At 32.1% G+C, this 17,789-nt stretch overlaps 1 protein-coding gene across 3 annotated transcripts in view; it reads right to left on the bottom strand.

The window, feature by feature from the left end:
* DPCoAC (dephosphocoenzyme A carrier) overlaps positions 1-16,460 on the bottom strand; it is a 48,054-nt gene extending 31,594 nt beyond the window's left edge. For 2 of the 3 annotated variants that reach the window (XM_090389180.1, XM_090389182.1), the window contains exons 1-2: positions 16,332-16,441; positions 475-611 (exon numbers count right to left, since the gene is read on the bottom strand). In XM_090389180.1, the coding sequence (XP_090245306.1) occupies positions 475-500 (26 nt within the window). In that variant the 5' untranslated portion in view covers positions 501-611; positions 16,332-16,441. Of the gene's footprint in view, positions 1-474; positions 612-16,331 lie in introns of all 3 variants that reach the window. The other variant, XM_090389181.1, reaches the window with a different exon arrangement.
* Positions 16,461-17,789: the final 1,329 nt, after the last annotated feature.

Here is a 17,789-nt window from a genome sequence, read left to right as displayed (position 1 = left end):
ACTTATTTAGATTTGCTCTAGACAATAACAAAAATGGAACTCGCTACTTCAACAAGAAGGGGATCAACAGGAGATGCAATCTATCCTGACACATGAGCCATAAACCAGGCATAAAAATGATACACTAACAATTCATACCAATTAGATACTTTTGTTTCTTATTTATCCTCTGCAGTTAATACCACAAGACTGCACTTAAGAATCATCTTGTATAAAGAAATATCATTTCACATAAGAGTAATTTGAAAAAAAGACTAGTAATACTCATTTCCTGCACCCTACTCTCATTCAATAAATCATATGCCATCTTAACTTATTTTGTCACAAGAACTTAGAATTAAATCTGATTTGTCGGCAGTTGCTCAGAAGTGCCCCTTCTCTTGTGGATACAAGAGAAGGGATATTCTAAAATTCTATTTCAAGTCAAAAACCTTCTATTTTTGATAATATTAACATTTCTTAAAATCTACAAACCTTCTCTGCATAATAGGACCAGCCATAATCCAGTTTAATATTATGGATTGATGCTACTTGCTGGTTATTTAGTATAGACAGCAGTAGTGTTCTTCTTAAAAAGTTCTTCAAGAAAACCATTTCAGTACATCTTTGTTCTGAAATACAAATCACAAAAATTGCATTAAGTAGTGAAAATTTTATATGTACTTTACTTCCAATGGTAATGCAATAACAATATGAAATGCACAGTATAATGAAGTTTTACATAGATATAAAGAAAATAAATAAAAATTTCTTATAGTGTAGCCATCTCAGGCATGCCTAGGGAATCTACAATAGGAAAATTTTAACTAATAATCCTCTCATTAATGAAATGTGTGAAAAACAGTTGTGTGATAACAGTTGTGTGATGTCATGACAACTGGAGTCCCATCTTACACAAAAATGGCCATTATTTCACAAATCAGAATAGATTTAGTCAAAACTGAATGGCAGCAACTGATATTTGCATAATGTTATCAACTTGTCAAGATCTCTCAGCATAAGGTGGGAGTTGAGATAAATCCACACTGCAAAATAGCTTTTTCCACTGTAATACGCAAGACTTCTTTTATTTAAAGCTGCATACTGACACCTCTATTCAAGTGGAAATGGGCTTTATCTATCTATAAACTTCCCATGGCCATCCCTTAATAACTTCCATTTGTACAAGGAAACTGTAGGAAAAATGCCATATTGCAAGAGAGAGATGATTACCATGGCTGATCTCATATGGGTAACACAACAAATTTGCCATAAGCTTTTGAACCGTAATGTGAAATAGGTCCAAAGAATATATATATATATAAAAAAAAAAAACCCTGTAACCCTATATACAATAATAATACCCTTAATAACTGTAAAAAGGTATAATAACAGTGCTCTACATAACAGAACCCAAAGATTTTAATTGAGATGGGTAATTTGAAATTGAAGAAAAAAAAGAAAAAAAAAAAAAAAAAAAGAGAAAGTCTTCTTTCAATAATACAAAAAGTTGAGATTCTAATACAATTGTTTCCAACCAGGGTGCTGCAACAACATTCCAGGGGTGCCACTGGAATGTTAATTTGGGTTTAAGTTACTTAAATTTATTATAAAAAGGTGTACAGTATCTTTTTAATGTTGTGGTGACCTATAATTGATGTTTACTTAATACTGCTATATGAAGAATAAAATTATATACTGTATATATATAGAATTTGTATTATGAAATGTAATTTTTATAATTATATTATTGTAATAAATATCATATAACATATATATTTTTTAATATTTTACACACACACACAGAATCGTATCTAACAGGCAGAAAATTGAGTAGGGGTGCCGCAAAATAAAATAAATTACTTAGGGGTGCCGTTATTAAAAAAGGTTAAAAACCACTGTTCTAATGCTAAGAAAAAAAGTCAATTTATTAGAATGATTAAAGAACAAAATCCACCGATACAAAGCCCACAGGTTACAACAATAGTTGTTGGCAGAAAGCACAGCTGTGCTTTGTGTGTGAGAGAGAGAGAGAGAGAGAGAGAGAGAGAGAGACTTGTTTTTGGCTCAAAACAAAGGAAATTGCATACCTTTGCATTTAGCTTCAACTTAAAGATAAGAAACAAAAAAGGGAATTCTGGATGGGTTGTCAAATTGTTTTTGATACATGCATAACATGTCAGTGTCAAAAAAAAAAAAGGTTTGAAAAGTACTGCTCTAGAGGTTAGGTTTCTGTTCTCCAGTGGCATATTATATTTGGCAAACTTCATCATTAAGAACTTATGTACTGAACTTCATAACTGAGAATTTACTATACACTCCAGGCTTCTGTTATACCAGCAAAAAAAAATATAAAATAATAAATAACAAAATTCCTGTACATTTCAAATAAAATTCTTGCACACTCTTTTAATGACACTGCCACTCTATGATTTTTAGCTTTGTTCATAAATTACTATGAGAGCTAGCAACTCTACACTTTATACTGTGGTATGATTCGGCTGGATGCAATTAATCATGTGTCCTAATATGAATGCTTCCATTAATTAGTTTTCCCAGAGAAGCACCGGAATGGGCAAAATTTAATTATAATAAACTTTGTATAAAAGGCAAATAAGCATACAGTGGATATAAGAAATTGCAACTCTCTCCCCACTACATACAGCATGCCCCATCCCTACTTTTAATTTTACTGTAGGAAAAATGCCATACTGCAAAAGAGAGAGAGAGCTAGCATTTTGATGTTGTATCTTCCAAGCTTTCATCTTAACACAGCTTTCTCTTCATGCTAGTTATAGTGCTGTAAGCCTTATACTAAGTGGACAGGACTTATACTAAAATAATTTGTCTTTTTTCTTCCCCCACTTCTTTTCCAAAAGTGGGTTCAGCAGCTAAAAAAAATCTTTTACTAGGTACCTGAATGTGGTACACCTACCATCTTATTTATGGCACTGATCAGACTAATATACCATATCCTGTTGAAAGAATCCTTCCTTTTGTGTCAGTTATAAGTTAAACAAGGCAACAGCAATGTAAAGGGTAATAAAAAAAAACACACGATAGTCATAAAAAATAAGAGGAAAAAAAATAGGCTTATAAATGATAGCTTCCTAAGTAAATGGGCAATTTTCTCATAAGGGTAAACAGTTGGCTTTAGTTCTCAGGAATCTTTTTATATTATATAATGCATTAGCATGCAAGGCCATACTGAAGTGCCTAGGGCAACATATGCATTATGAGATCGGGTCCATAGGAAGCCAGGAAAAAAAAAAAAAAAAAAAAAAAAGCATGGCCCATTGCTGTTGTATTATCAGTTGTAATCTCCTCTAGTTTTTGCCATACAATGTATAAACAGAAATTTATTAGGACTAGCTGTGGTCCTGGAGTAACATAAATATACACAGGGATGGGACTGTTGCATATAGTGAGATTAAGCCTCCATGCTGTACAGTCAATTGTTAGATGTTTTGCTGGTAAACTGGCTACAATAAAATCGTTATAAAGAAAAACTATTCTGGCCTCAGCCATTCAGAGTATAAAAATTTATTTATTTAACCTTTAACTATATACATGGGTCAGAGACCAGAAAGAAACTAAATGTTGCTGCAATGGGTTTAAGTTACTTAAACCCATTGCAGCAACATTTCAGCAGAAACAATATCTCATCAACAGTACCCTCAAATGGTGGCATCACCACTGATCACTGACTGATTACATCACCTTGCAGTTCAAAAGTAGTAGTCAAAGTAAAATCTTAGTCTATGGTTTAACATATTTTTTTATATCAGTTTTTATTCTTGTGATATTTTTTTCAAGTGGACACCAGTTATTATTGTAAGTATTTATTTTTATATTATTGAGTATGATTTATTTATGAAATATCTATAATATTTTAATTTAAAATGCTTGGCAATCAAGTTAGCAAAACCATATATGGAGAGAACTGCTCAGAATCAGCAGGAAACTATGGTTGTCAATAAATAGATTTTTGAGATAAAAAAGAAAATAGACCCTCAAGTTCGTTTTGACTGGTTGGAAAAACAAGCTCTGTTCAACTTTCCCTCCTAGTTAATTTAGAAAGACTACCTATCAATGTATTATGTAGAGACCCAATAGGATTACACACAACCCCAATTTGCAAGGCTACAGTAAATAAGTGTTTTCCCCTTATTTTTATATGAAGTGCGTGATTTATTATTTTTAAGAATTTTATATTAACTAACCCTTTTATGGAGATTATATAAGTATTTTATTGCATTTAATTTAAAGTTTTTTTTGTATTTTTTAAAATTGACCTTATCTTAAAAACAAAATCAATTTTTTTCTCTGTAGTATTAATTTTTATGAGATTTTGTAAAGTGAAAATGTAATACAATGCTGCCTAAATAGTACTATACCATTCAAGTTATTTTGAAACGTTTACTGGCCATTATTAATTTTTTTACAGTATTTTGTTTCTGAGATTTGTGAATATAGAAGATTACAAAAACTTATACACACAGTCAGTGTAGTATCCAGGTTTTTCCTTGAGGGGGAGCAAAGGTGACAAAATAGGCACTTTTAACTATCTTTTTGTAATATGGGCTCTTTCCCTGTCAAGAAATTGTAGCACCCTTCCATAGGTGCCATTTAAGGCAAAAAATGTTTCGGAGGGAGCAAATGCTCCCTCTGCACCCCCGTAGATATGCTACTGTGCACAGTATGGTGCTACCGGAAAATGGATGAAAGGAAGTAAGCTTATAATAGCATAAACAAAAAAAAAATAATAAATCTTTATCTTCTAATACTCTGTCCAATCTAAATTTATTCAAACTATATTTTCACAACAATAGGTGAATGTTCATTCCAACAATCAGTTTCTTTCTGGATGAAAACAAATTTCTGCAAGTACCCTTTTTCAATTTAATATTGTTCCCTTGTGTATGTTATGTGAGGAGAAAAGATGCCATTAGAAATTAAGCTTACTCAACCTTTCAATACTTCAGTTAGGTCTCTGTGTAGACAGTTCATGAGAAAGGAGTTAGTAGTGTGGTGGATAAGATTAAATGAGAGGGAGAGGGGGCTTTTGAACTGAAAGTTAAAGGGAAAAGTTGAGGTAGGTCACCTATATAAAAAAATAGTAGTAGATATTATAAGGGAGATTTGAGAGAAAAGGGAAAGAATGTTATTCAGAGTCCTTTGATAAATTATGAAATGATGTAGATACCTAGTTCCCTAATGGTACAATTTATAGTACACTAGTCCTTGTAAAAATACCCTTTTTTGACTGCAACTAATATCACTGATCTTCTCTGCATCCTTTTCTAAGCCCTTCCTATAATAAAGTTTCTAAACCTGTATGCAGGATTCAAAGACCTAGCCTAACCATTACTTTATACATTGAAATAATCATCTCTTTTCTTCCTGTTGAAAAAGTTCCTCATTGACAAAACCCTGAGCTATTTAGCAGACTGTCTACACAGAGAATTTCATATATATTAGACTGTACAATTAACCCTACTTTTTTTTTCATTATAAACTAAATTGAGTTTCAGTCTCAAAGAATTTTTTTATAGCTATAGTTGAGTTAGAGTATTAGCATTAGATGAGGCATATGTTGCTGATGCTTATACAGCATCAGCCAAAAAAAAAAAAAACCCTTCCCATTTCACCCTTCCGGTCACTCCAAATGTTTGTCTAGTCCAGCCTTAAATTTATTTAAGCTATCAACTTCCACAACAACAGATAGAAGTCTGTTCCAGCAATCAACTACTCACTGGCTAAAGGTAAACTTCCACACATCTATTCTATAACTGTCTTTCTCAGGTTCTTATTCTGAGCAAGTGGAAGTATCCTGTCAGCATTGAGCCTGCTCAAACCATTCAAGGCCTTATACACCTCAATCAGATCACCTCGAAGGTGCCTAGTCTCCAGATGATGCCACTTCAGGGTCCTGAACTGGACATCATCTTCTCTTTCTTGGTGATTCCCTTCTACTTTTGACACTCTCTCTCTGGGTAACTTGGGAATTTTTTTTTTGGCTGGTGCAGCATAAGCCTCAGGCTTCCTTGCACCATATAGCTAATAATAATAATAATTTGTTCCTCTCACCAATCTTGTTGCCCTTCTCTGTACTCTTTCTAGCAACTTTACATTGTTCCTAAAATGAGGCCTCCAGACTTGTACGCAGTACTCAAGATGCAGCCTAACCATCACCTAAAGAATGGGAGGCGACTGGGCTAGCCAGGTGGGTAAAGTGCCTGCCTGCCTGGCAACCCAAATGTAGCGGGCTCGGATCAGAGTAAAATGCAAAAACTTTGGGAGGTGATTTATGGCCACAGAAGCAGATGCACTAACAAAAAAAAAAAAAAAAAAAGAATGGGATAATAACTTCCTTGTCAGCCTGTTCCATTGTTAAAAGAACTTCACACTGACTATCAATTACCACCAAGTCTTTTTCTTTCTTCACTACCTTTAGTGTGGGACCACCAGATGATATGTTATTATTGAATTCCTGCTACCCAAATGTAGTATTTTGAATTTACCAATGTTAAATTCAACTGTCTATCTGCTGATTTCTCTAGGTTTTATTGAAATAGCATATCTTGATTTGTGTCAAGGCCAATCTTTGTATGATCAGCAAACTTCAGACATGAAACTTTATATGCTTTGCCATCAATACCATTAATAAATATTGAAAGCAATAAAGATACCAACACTGAACCCTGAGGGCTCTACTAATAACATTAGCATTAGCACATGATGCAAGAAAGCAAGTTTATACAGCATCAGTCAAAAAAAAAAAAAAAAAAACACCACACCCCCACTTCCTACTCACCTTTCCATCTGCTCCAAAAGTTTGTCCAGTTCTTCCTTGAATTTATTTAAGCTATCAACTTCCACAAACAATACAGATCGAAGCTTGTTCAGCAATAAACTGGCTAAAGGCAAATTTCTGCAAATTTCTTTCCTCAATTTGAATTTATGTCCCTCAAGTGCATAATCTGAGCAAGAGGAAGAATTCCATCAGCATTCAGCTTGCTCAAACCATTCAAAGACTTAAACACCTCAATCAGATCACCTTGCAGGTGTCTAGTCTCCAAACACTCCAATTTCTTTGCAATTTGTCCATGAAGAGCAGTGGCCCATTAATAATCACTTGTCTCCTGCCACTCAACAATCCTTATCCATAGCAGCAACTTGCCTCTAATGCCACACTGCTTAAATTTATATAGCAGTCTTTCATATGAAACAGTGCCAAAAGCTTTACTGAAATCTAAGTATATGATATAGAAAATTATTGTTGCATTAAGTTCCTAAAATTTATTACTGCATCACAGTAGCTAATCAGATTGGTCAAACAGGCACCTTAACAAACCCATGTGCTCACATCTGGTGAGTATGGGCTTGGCACACCCAGGGTCCTGAGCTGAGCTGGATATCATCATTTTTCTCTTTCTTGGTGATTCCCTTTTACCTTTTTATTTATATATATCTCAGGGTAACTCAAATTTTTTTGTCTGGTGTAGCATAAGCCTCAGGCTTCCTTGCACCATATGGCTAATAATAATAATGTTGTGATTGCCATATAACTTCATTCCTGTCACAAGATGACCTGCATTACTTCTTTAACCACTGACTTCATTATTTTTTTGGAACAAAATATCAAGCTTACAGGTCTGTTAATTACTCACTTTGTTTTTTGACTCCCACATTGTAAACAGGAGAGACATTTGTACCTCTACAATCTGTAGGGACTTCCTCTGAATCTAAGGATACTCTCCTAATTATGGCTAAAGGTTTGTTTACCTCTTTTTCTGTTTATTTTAATATAAATAGTTAAAGTCCATCGCCCCAGGTGCTTTATTTTACTTTAACAATTTCTCTTCCACTTTTCCCTCAGTTGTCACAAAATCATTTACCTCCCAGTTAGAATTTGGTATATTTCTGGTATCCCCATCCCTACAAACATCTTCACATGAATGTAGATGTGAAATATTTATTCAGTTTGCCAGCAACTAGGACAGGATCATCAATAGTTATGCCACTCATACCTTGGGGACCAATGTAATTTATCCCTTTCCTTCTGGTGTTAACATAAGCAAAAAATTCCTAGCTACTTTTCTTCACATTTTTAGCCAAGGCCATTTTGAGCTATGTTTGGGTATATGCCCTATAATAAACTCCTAGAGCTGTGTCTCAATATCAGGTAACCCTGCTTTTATAACAAAAATTTTTATTGTATGCAGTGAAGTATTTTAAAACATTTCTTGAGCATTTCCCTATGTTTTCAATAACAAGAAATTATTATTAATATAGCAAATATAAAGAATTTGTTACCTGTTCTAATAAACTCTAAACAGAATAAAGATTTAGATTCTTATTCAAATAGGCAGAAGGGGTGAAGAAAATGAAATCCATTAAAATGATTTGATTTACAAATCAAACCTCAATTTGATTAGAACACAGCAGAAAAATTGTATAACACAACTATTTTATGGAAATTAGTAAGCTGTGAAAATAAAAATTAAATTAGAAAATGTTATACTTGTTATTGGCCTATAACAACCTTAATATATTATACCTTTTTATCATCTGTTTAACTATTAAAAAATAATAGACAGTATACGTCAGTACCCAAAATGATGTAAAATAATAAAATTGGATATAAGCAGATTCAGGTAATAAGTCAAACAAATACCTAATTAAAAAGAGTTGTCAAACTAGTCTAGGAATAAGAGGACAAGGTACTTCACAAAAGGTTTTATAGTATTAAAAAGGATATACCATAAAAATTAAACTTGCACATTACAACAACACAATACGATATTACATTTCAGTTATTTCTATAAAATGAATACAAATGGATAAAAGTGAGTTTAGTTTCATAAATTGTGAAAGTCTTTCAGAAAAGTTAAACTGAATTGCTTTGCAAAAAGTCAAATCAGTTCAAACTCAAATTTTTAAATATGTATAAAAAAAGGGTTAATACTCTGGCAAATTCAAGCACATGAATTCTATTGTAATTAATGCTTAAAAGCATTCAATATAACTAACATAGCAGTGCACATTCATCATTTTAATACATAACTACAAACAAAAACAAAGTTTGCATAAAAGAGGTCATTTTAATAAAGCTCATATAGTGAATCCCTTCCACAAGCTAACTTACTTACTATTACATCTCAAATAAGCAGCACTTATCCAAAAGACAAGTATACTGCTATTTATTCTCAGTTGAATGCCATTGTCATCCATTTTAGAAATTGACTCCTCATTGCATTCACAATATGAAATGTATAATAATGATACTTTTATACAAACTCTGTTTGCTTTTATTTATAGTTATATACTAAAATGATTCTAATGTTCTACCAGTATGTTAGTTACAGGTCTGTAGCTTAAAGCTACATGCTCTAAGTTTCTAAAGATTAAAGCTTTTAAAGTGATTAAATGCATGTGTACATGCTTTTAATTTTTAAATATTTAATTAATTAAATGTATTCTTTTAATTGATTTAGCATGTGTACATGAAGGATATATAAAATTCAAAATACAACATGTTTAAAAAAAAAAAAGTTTCCCAACCTCTGGCCAGCAGGGACTTGACAATGAAACAGCTTTTTTTGTGAAAGGCAATAATCATTAACAATGATAGGAAGTACAGAATGCCTATAACAACCTTATTTATACTACATTTGTTAAGTGTGTGTGTGTATATATATATATACACCTAATTCTGTTTTTGCACGAACTTTTTTTACACGAATTTGGTTTAACACGAATTCAAAATAAATATTTCATTCTCTTTTTACGCGAGTCATTTTGATTTAACACGATTTCTATGAATTTTTTTTTGCCTAAATTCTAAGAAAATTTTTTTTATTTGTGGCATATTAGTATCATTTCTATATTACACGCACCAATAGATTGGATAACAGCTAGTGTATGCGTTTTGAAACGCGTGCTTTTGCTTACCAATGTGTACGTCTAGGTATCTATGAATCATCAACGTTTTTATTGAATTTGGTGCACATCTACGGTATTCGTGCATTGTATCTTCGGCAGACATGTAGTAGTAAGCTCTATTTCAAAGTGAAAGAATCTTTAGTGAAATTTGTGCACATATAAATTTATTAATTTTGCTGATAGTCAATAAATTGTAAGTTTACAAAATTTTCATACCTTTTTTTATTAATTATAACTGAGATATTTTTTGGTAGCCCTTATATAATGTCGAATAATTCGCCTATTACCAAAATGAAAAGGAAAGCGATTTCTTTGGAACTTAAAATTCAAATTTTAGATCGTCTTGCAACTGGACAAGGGGCTACGTCTGTAGGAAAGCATTTTGGTGTACATGAAGCTACCGTAAGAACTATTAAGAAAAATGAAGCTGCAATTAGGAAGTCGGTATGTTCTGGAACAAAAGTAAGTGTTAATTCATCATCATATACAAGAGATATTGTCAAGGAAAAAATGGAAAAGGCCCTGGTAATGTGGATAGAAGATCAGTCACAAAAAAGAGTACCAGTAGATGGAAATGCCATCAAGCAAACAGCACTAAGAATTTACAGACAGATTAAAGAGAAAAGGAGCCAAGCACTTCATCTCAGTTAAACAGAAAGTATGAATTTTCTGCGAGTACAGGTTGGATGACAGGGTTTCTTAAAAGGAATGCTCTTCGTAATATAAAAATTAAAGGTGAAACTGCATCTGCAGATGAATCGGCTGCTAAAGTATTCCCGCAGGAACTTGCAAAAATGATTGAAGATGGAGGATACACTCCTGATCAAGTGTGGAATGCAGATGAAATTAGTTTCTTCTGGAAACGAATGCCGAACAGAACGTATGTAGCCAAATCGCAGAAAACTGCTGGTGGTTTTAAGGTAGCTAAGGATCGTGTGACCTTATTATTTTCCTCCAACGCTTCAGGAGATCGTATGTTGAAACCACTGCTGGTAAATCGAGCCCTAAACCCACGTTCAATGAAAGGTGTAGATATCAATAAACTGCCTGTTCACTGGATGGCAAACAAGAAGGCCTGGGTGACCACTACTGTTTTTACAGAATGGTTCAACAAATGTTTCGTCCCAGAAGTCAGACGTTATATGAATTTGAAAGGTCTGGAATTTAAAGTTCTTCTGATTCTTGACAATGCACCCGGCCATCCTGTCTTGGAACACCCAAACGTACAAATTTTATTTCTGCCACCTAATACTACATCTTTGATACAACCGCTAGACCAAGGTATAATTGCGACAATTAAAACATACTACGTAAAACGAACATTCCAACACGTTTTGGACAAACTGAATGATGAAACACTAACAGTCATTGACGTGTGGAAGAAATTCTCAATTATGGATTGTATCAATCAAGTTGGATTAGCGTTAACTGAATTAAAACCAGCAACTTTAAATGCGTGTTGGAAAGCGGTTTGGCCACAATGTGTAAAAAGCAAAGATCCCATCATTCCTAATACGACCGAATTTCCCAACATCATTACAACGGCACACAAAATTGGTGGAGAAGGATTCGATGATCTATCGTTTGAAGATATTGATGAATTGTTAACCGACAAAGCCCTAAGCGAAGATGAAATATTAGAGGTTGTCCTTGGGACTCCTTATCCCACAGAACGTAGTGATAATGAAGAAAATGATCCTGTTCTAAATGCAGATTTAATAAAAGAAGGTCTGGAACTGGCCAGAAAATTAGGTAATCATTTTGTCAAACATGACCCTAATGAGGAACGCGCTGGGAAGTTTCAACGTGAACTGAAGTTGTTGACAGCCTCTTACAGAGAATTATATAACGGCCTAACCAAAACACGAACACAACGATTAATAACTGAATTCGTTCGTAAAACCGGTGAAACATCAGCACCAGAGGAGACTCGTGCTGATTTTGCTGAAGAGATCACAGAAAGAATTTCATTAATAGAGGAAGAAGACGATGTCCACAACATTTCTAGTGATGGCAGTGATATTCCAGTCGTACGCAAACGTATGCGCTGTTTATTATCAGAAAGTGAAAATGAATAAAATCTTGTTATGTGTAAAACTGATTTTTTTTTGTTCATGAAGAATTTTTTTTCATTTCATATGCATACAAATTTATTTTAGTACATTTTAATTACATATTATTACATGTGTATTTTGTTGAAATAAAATAATAAGCTTAAAACGAATATTTTATGTTTTTTTTTAATTATTTTTACTGATTTTTTTAGATCCGGAACCAATCTTCTTTTCTTCCATAAATACAATGTCTTTTTTTACACGAATTTTTTTTACATGTATTTTTCAGGAACGTATCTATCGTGTAAAAACAGAATTAGGTGTATATATATTTTTTTTTTTATTTATTTCTTTTTTCTAATTTTTTTTGTAGTCCATGGCTTCTGCCTCAAATATAAATTGGTCTGTATAAATTAGTAAAAAGGTTGGGAAACACTGTTTTGAAATATTAAAATATTACCAATATTCAAAAAATAAAAATTTTAATTAGTAGAGAATGCAATATTAATATAATTGGTATTTGGCAGAAAAACAAACATTTGTTAGTGGTTTGGTTGTCTGATCTGGCAAAATATGGCTTCTTGCCCATTTTGTGAAATTACTTTCTTGGAAGTACAATAAAATAAATGTCAATGTACCTGACCAAACATCTGCTTAAAATAGCTGCTTCCAGGTTTTGACTAAGGTAATGACACTCATTTAATTGAACTATAGTCCAACTTTTTATGTGCAATTATAAAGCCTAACTATACATAAATAGATTTCTTCTTATACAGTACTTTCACATTGTGCTAACAATTAAATTTCCTTTAAACTGATTTCATGCTCTAAATAATTGCAATCACAATCTTAAATGTAGGAAAAGAGAGAGATGTGCTTTTGATTATAGACTTATGCAAAAATCAGAACCTAACATAATACAAAAGCTGTCAGTAAAAATTTAATATTAATTTAAAATTTTAATTATGAAGACAATATTTAAAAAAAAACATAAAAACACAGAAAATATTCTTAAGTAAATGATAAATATAACCTATGATAAATAGTTAAATTATATTGACTAACAGTCAAATAACCAATTTAAAATAAATTTTGTTACTTAAAGCAGGAATAAGAGAACAAGATACTTCACAAAAGTTTTACAGTAATAAAAAAGGATACACCAGAAAAATTAAACTCTCACATTACAACAACACAACAGTATATTACATTTCAGTTATTTTTTATAAAATTAATAGGGAATTTAGCATTTAGTAGGAAATTTAAATTACAATTTTTCTCCCATTTTCTAAAAACAGCATTGAGACATCTTATTTTAGACAGCTAGTACCTGTTAATGTTTAAATATTTGAAGTAAAGAATGTTACACCAACAAAAGAGGTCCTACCAATGGATTAAATGAGACTATTTCTACCAGTGTTACTAGTAGAAAGAGTGTCCCATTTAATTTCTGATTAGCATGAATTGATCTATGGTTGAAAAGATCTTTTCCACTTGATTTTGTTAGATATAATGTCAAACACTAAAGTTAACATCAATAAGATTTTAATATTAAATTGACAAAATTATGTAAGAAAGCAAAGCTTATACAGCATCAGCACAAAAAAGATGTTTCATCTACTTCATTTGCCCATTCCTTCTAATAACTTGTCTAATCCTTTAAATTTATTCAAACTACCCACTTTCACAACACATTTCAACAATCAATTGCTCTCTCTGACCAATGGCAAATTTCCAAACATCTATTCTCTGTAACCATCAGATCTTTTCCAATTTAAATTTATGCAAACCAGCCCTTAACCAGCACTTACTTCAATTAAATTACCATGCAGATGCCTAGTTTTCAAGAAAGACTGGGATATTCTGCAATTTACAGAACTCCAGTCTTTTTTGGTGGTTGTTATTTTTATTTGGTTTTTAGGAGCATTAGCAACTAAGGCCATATTGCTCCGGGGATATGTGGTGGTCATTTCCTGACCTTTCCACATCCTCCGTATTTGGTGGTCACGGGCTCGAACCCCGGTCTGATCAAGAAGTGTGTTCTACGCACTGCTGCTCCTGCCCACAGAGATGCAATCTTTCTTGGTAAGAATATCCTTTTGCATTCAATCAAAATCGACTTTTTTCCACAGATCATGTCATTCCTAAAATAAGGGTTCCAAATCTATATGCAGTAGTCCAGATGTGGCATCTAACCATTGTGTCATATACTGCCTCTTTGTCCCTGCTGGAATAGACAAAGATGTTTAAGGAAAGTGATATTTTACCATTGTAAGTTATCTGCTAATAAATGGGTAAAGATGGAAGAAATTACAGTGTGAAACATTCATTTCTTGGAGTTCCATGACTGCATGCTAAAAAAGGAAGGGGATTATAGGGTGCTGAAGCAACATGCTCTTACCAGGCTCAATAACTATACAAAATGGTCCTATCAATAAATTAAATTAGACTATTTATACCAGTTATGCTAGTAGAAATAGTGTCTCATTTAATTTCTGATAGCTCATCAGCATGAATGATCTATGGTTGAAAAGATGTTTTCCACTTGTTTTTGTATCTGTCTTTTTGGATTAAAAAAAAAAAAAAAAAAAAAAAAGGTAATTATTTACTATAGAAATTTAGATAGAAATATTCCCAACGAGGCATAAACAAAGTTCTTGTCAAGAACAATATGAATATTTTATTATTACTTTTTTCCTTGGTGCAGAAAAAGTTCAGTTCCTTGCATCATTTAGTCATACTAACACTAAATAAGATAACAAAATACATTTTTACTAGCAAACTTTGTTCCTTTTAGATGTTCTAGAGAAAGTACTATACTTCTCACAGATTCACATCTGGAACAGATTTCTCTCTTTGCCTACAGGAAGCATCCTTCTAACTGATATGCATGCAGTATATGATAGTATAATATTTCTAAACAGTTTTTCTACTTATGTTGGACATTACAGTATTATGCACATGTGGCCTTGAATATACAATAATTTCTCTGTTCTTCTCTAAAAGGTCCTGAAAATTTTTTTTTTACCAATACAGAACATTAATTTTAATTTAAACTACTTATTGACACTATGTTAATATTAGAATCACTTCACTTGTTGCAGGATATCTTAAAATTCTGACTAGTCTCCCTTTCCTGACCTGTATTTCAATTTATTAGCACACACACTGTGTATACTTAAAAACAAGTCCTGATAGTCAACAAAAGCTGATATTTAACTAGAAAGTTGTCATTGCTCAACACTACCATGAATCAAAACCAAATTAGTGGCAGTGAGACAAAATAAAAGTAAAAATTGATTTATTCGTTTCATTCATTTATTTTCCGTTCCTAATTTGATTAATTTCAGTCATTTTGAACTCTGACTTCATATATCTTTCAAGGTATAAATATTATAACTACAAATTGTTACATCAAATAAATGTTTACAATGTAATTATGGTCAGATAACCAAAAGAACTAGACAAAACTGGAATTATATTAAAATAAAACAAAATAATAAAAACAAAAATTCTATGTTTGTACAATAACTAATAGCTATAAAATATTTTCATATAAATACTTTCATATAAATTTTAAGCCAATAAAATTTCACAAAAGACTGCTGAAAAAAAAACCCAGAACTTAAAAAAAAAAAAAAAAAAAAAAACACTGGCTTCATGTTTTTTTTTTTCTTGTTAATAAAACTTGAATTTCTTACTCCATTTCCAACTCTAAATATGGTGTAATTTTTCTTCGTTCTATCCTCTCCCCTACTATCTTGGAACATCTATTTAAGCCAATTGCAGCGGTTAAAAATAATAAAATAAACAGAATTCAGAGTATTCCATAGTGACGATGAAATGTCGAGAAGAAAATGTGAGTCACTTAATTAAGGCTGAGTGCTGCGCAATTCCACAATGGGCATTATTAAAAAAAAAAAAAAAAAAACAGAAAGAAAGAAAGAAATAAAAACAAAACAGAGAGCTTAATTACAAATAACACCATCCTTTAGTTTTGTCGAAGTAAAAACAGTTACTTTCCTGGTTTCACTGGATAATGGTATTTCGAAATCTTAGGGGGAGGAAGAAGCATTTTATTTTACCCGGTTCGAATTACAGCAGTAACACCATTACTTAATAACTTGACTTACGTGTTACAGTCAAGATAAAAAAAACAAAAAAAAAAAACGTAATAACATTGGAACCCTTTTCAAAGGAATAAATTTCGGCAATACCTTTAAACGAATAACGAATCAAATTTTAAAAAAACTTTTTCCTGATGTCGCATTCTCACGAACCTTATAGACCCATCCATGTGCGCAAACACGTAATATGTACAAATTATAATAAGGAAAATCGTAATCTCACCTTTCAATACCATTAAGCAAACTTCATAAGATCAAACCAGCTATGTATTATTAATTACTCGTCATGATTTTTTTTTCAAATAGCGAGATACTTACTACATGATAACAACTCACTACAGTATAGCTATTTAAATCTAACCTTGCTGAAAAATCGCATTTAACAGTACAGTGCAGTGCGGTTTACATCGAGTTATGCCATCTAGCGACAACAATATTAATAACCAAAAGGGGAAGGTTGTTGACATCAGTAAGTTCGACCATGCTTGCGAAAGAATTTGAAAATTTTTGTCGTGAAAAAAAAATTAACACAAAAAAAAGGTAGACAAACCTTAACACAATAACATCGATAACTTTATGGTATTAATTAAAAAGCTGTGTATAGTCGAGCATTTACTGTACACATACAAATTTCTAAAAAAAAAAAAAAAAAAAGAGAGAGAGAGAGAGAGAGAGAGATAAAGAGATCCCTAAAGAGAATTTGTGTTTGTTTTGATAACACGCACACCGCAAACAAGTTCTTCAGAGAGTGCACCTCTCTGAAGAACTTGTTTAGATGTCAAAAATAGTTGTCAGATAAATTGCAAAGAGTATTATAACATACTGCATTGCTCTTCTCAACAGGAAGGAAAGCAGTTCTTACTGCTGCTAGGAATAAGGAAGCAAAATAAACAAAACCTCTCATGATAATAACAAACAGGCAATAAAAAAATGCTTAAAATTTAGTCTAAATATTGAGTAAAAGAATATATATCAGGCTTAGCATTTTAGTACGAAAAGTTTAAAGGAAGACAATATAAAATGAAAATTCGATTAGTATGCAAATATTACTATTACTAACACTTGTTATATATTGCGGTTCACTTATGATATCTATCTATCTAGTATAAAGCCTGTTAGGCTGCTAATAATTCAGCAAAGAATCGGAAAAAATAATCCAATGTATATGAAAGTGTAATATTATATTATTAGTGTTCGGAACACTGTAGCTGTCTCCTCTTAAAATATCGCATGCGGCTGAACATTGAATACTATTATTATAAGTTACTGTATCATAAGAGAATTTTATTTTACCCTTTATTTGAATATTATAGCTATACCAATATTTATTAAATGTCATTATATGCCCTAATTCAGACGAGTTGTAACTGCTCTTAATTTTGATCGTTTCATTGGATAATGTATGGGAAAATGAAGACAGTCACACTACATTAACTGCTACGGTACAAATACAAATAACATCCACAATTCACGTTAGTGATATACACACAAATGTTTTGTTGTACACAAAAAAACACAAATGTTTTGTTATATCACACTAAAAACCGAAAATACAAGTTAGTGTCCATAGCGAACACGTGGGGCGCTACTGATGTTCTAAGTAAATATTCTCTTCTTCCAAAAAAAGTATATAGTCAGCCACTGTTGGACAGAAACATTTCTTTGTGAACAGGGGTGCGAT

The sequence above is a fragment of the Mastigoproctus giganteus genome, chromosome 14 (genome assembly GCF_048544385.1).
Source record: "Mastigoproctus giganteus isolate SK-2022 chromosome 14, ASM4854438v1, whole genome shotgun sequence".
Classification (NCBI taxonomy): Eukaryota; Metazoa; Arthropoda; class Arachnida; order Uropygi; family Thelyphonidae; genus Mastigoproctus; species Mastigoproctus giganteus.
The sequence above is the reverse complement of the archived record's forward strand: the minus strand, read 5'-3'. Positions and strand labels throughout refer to the sequence as shown.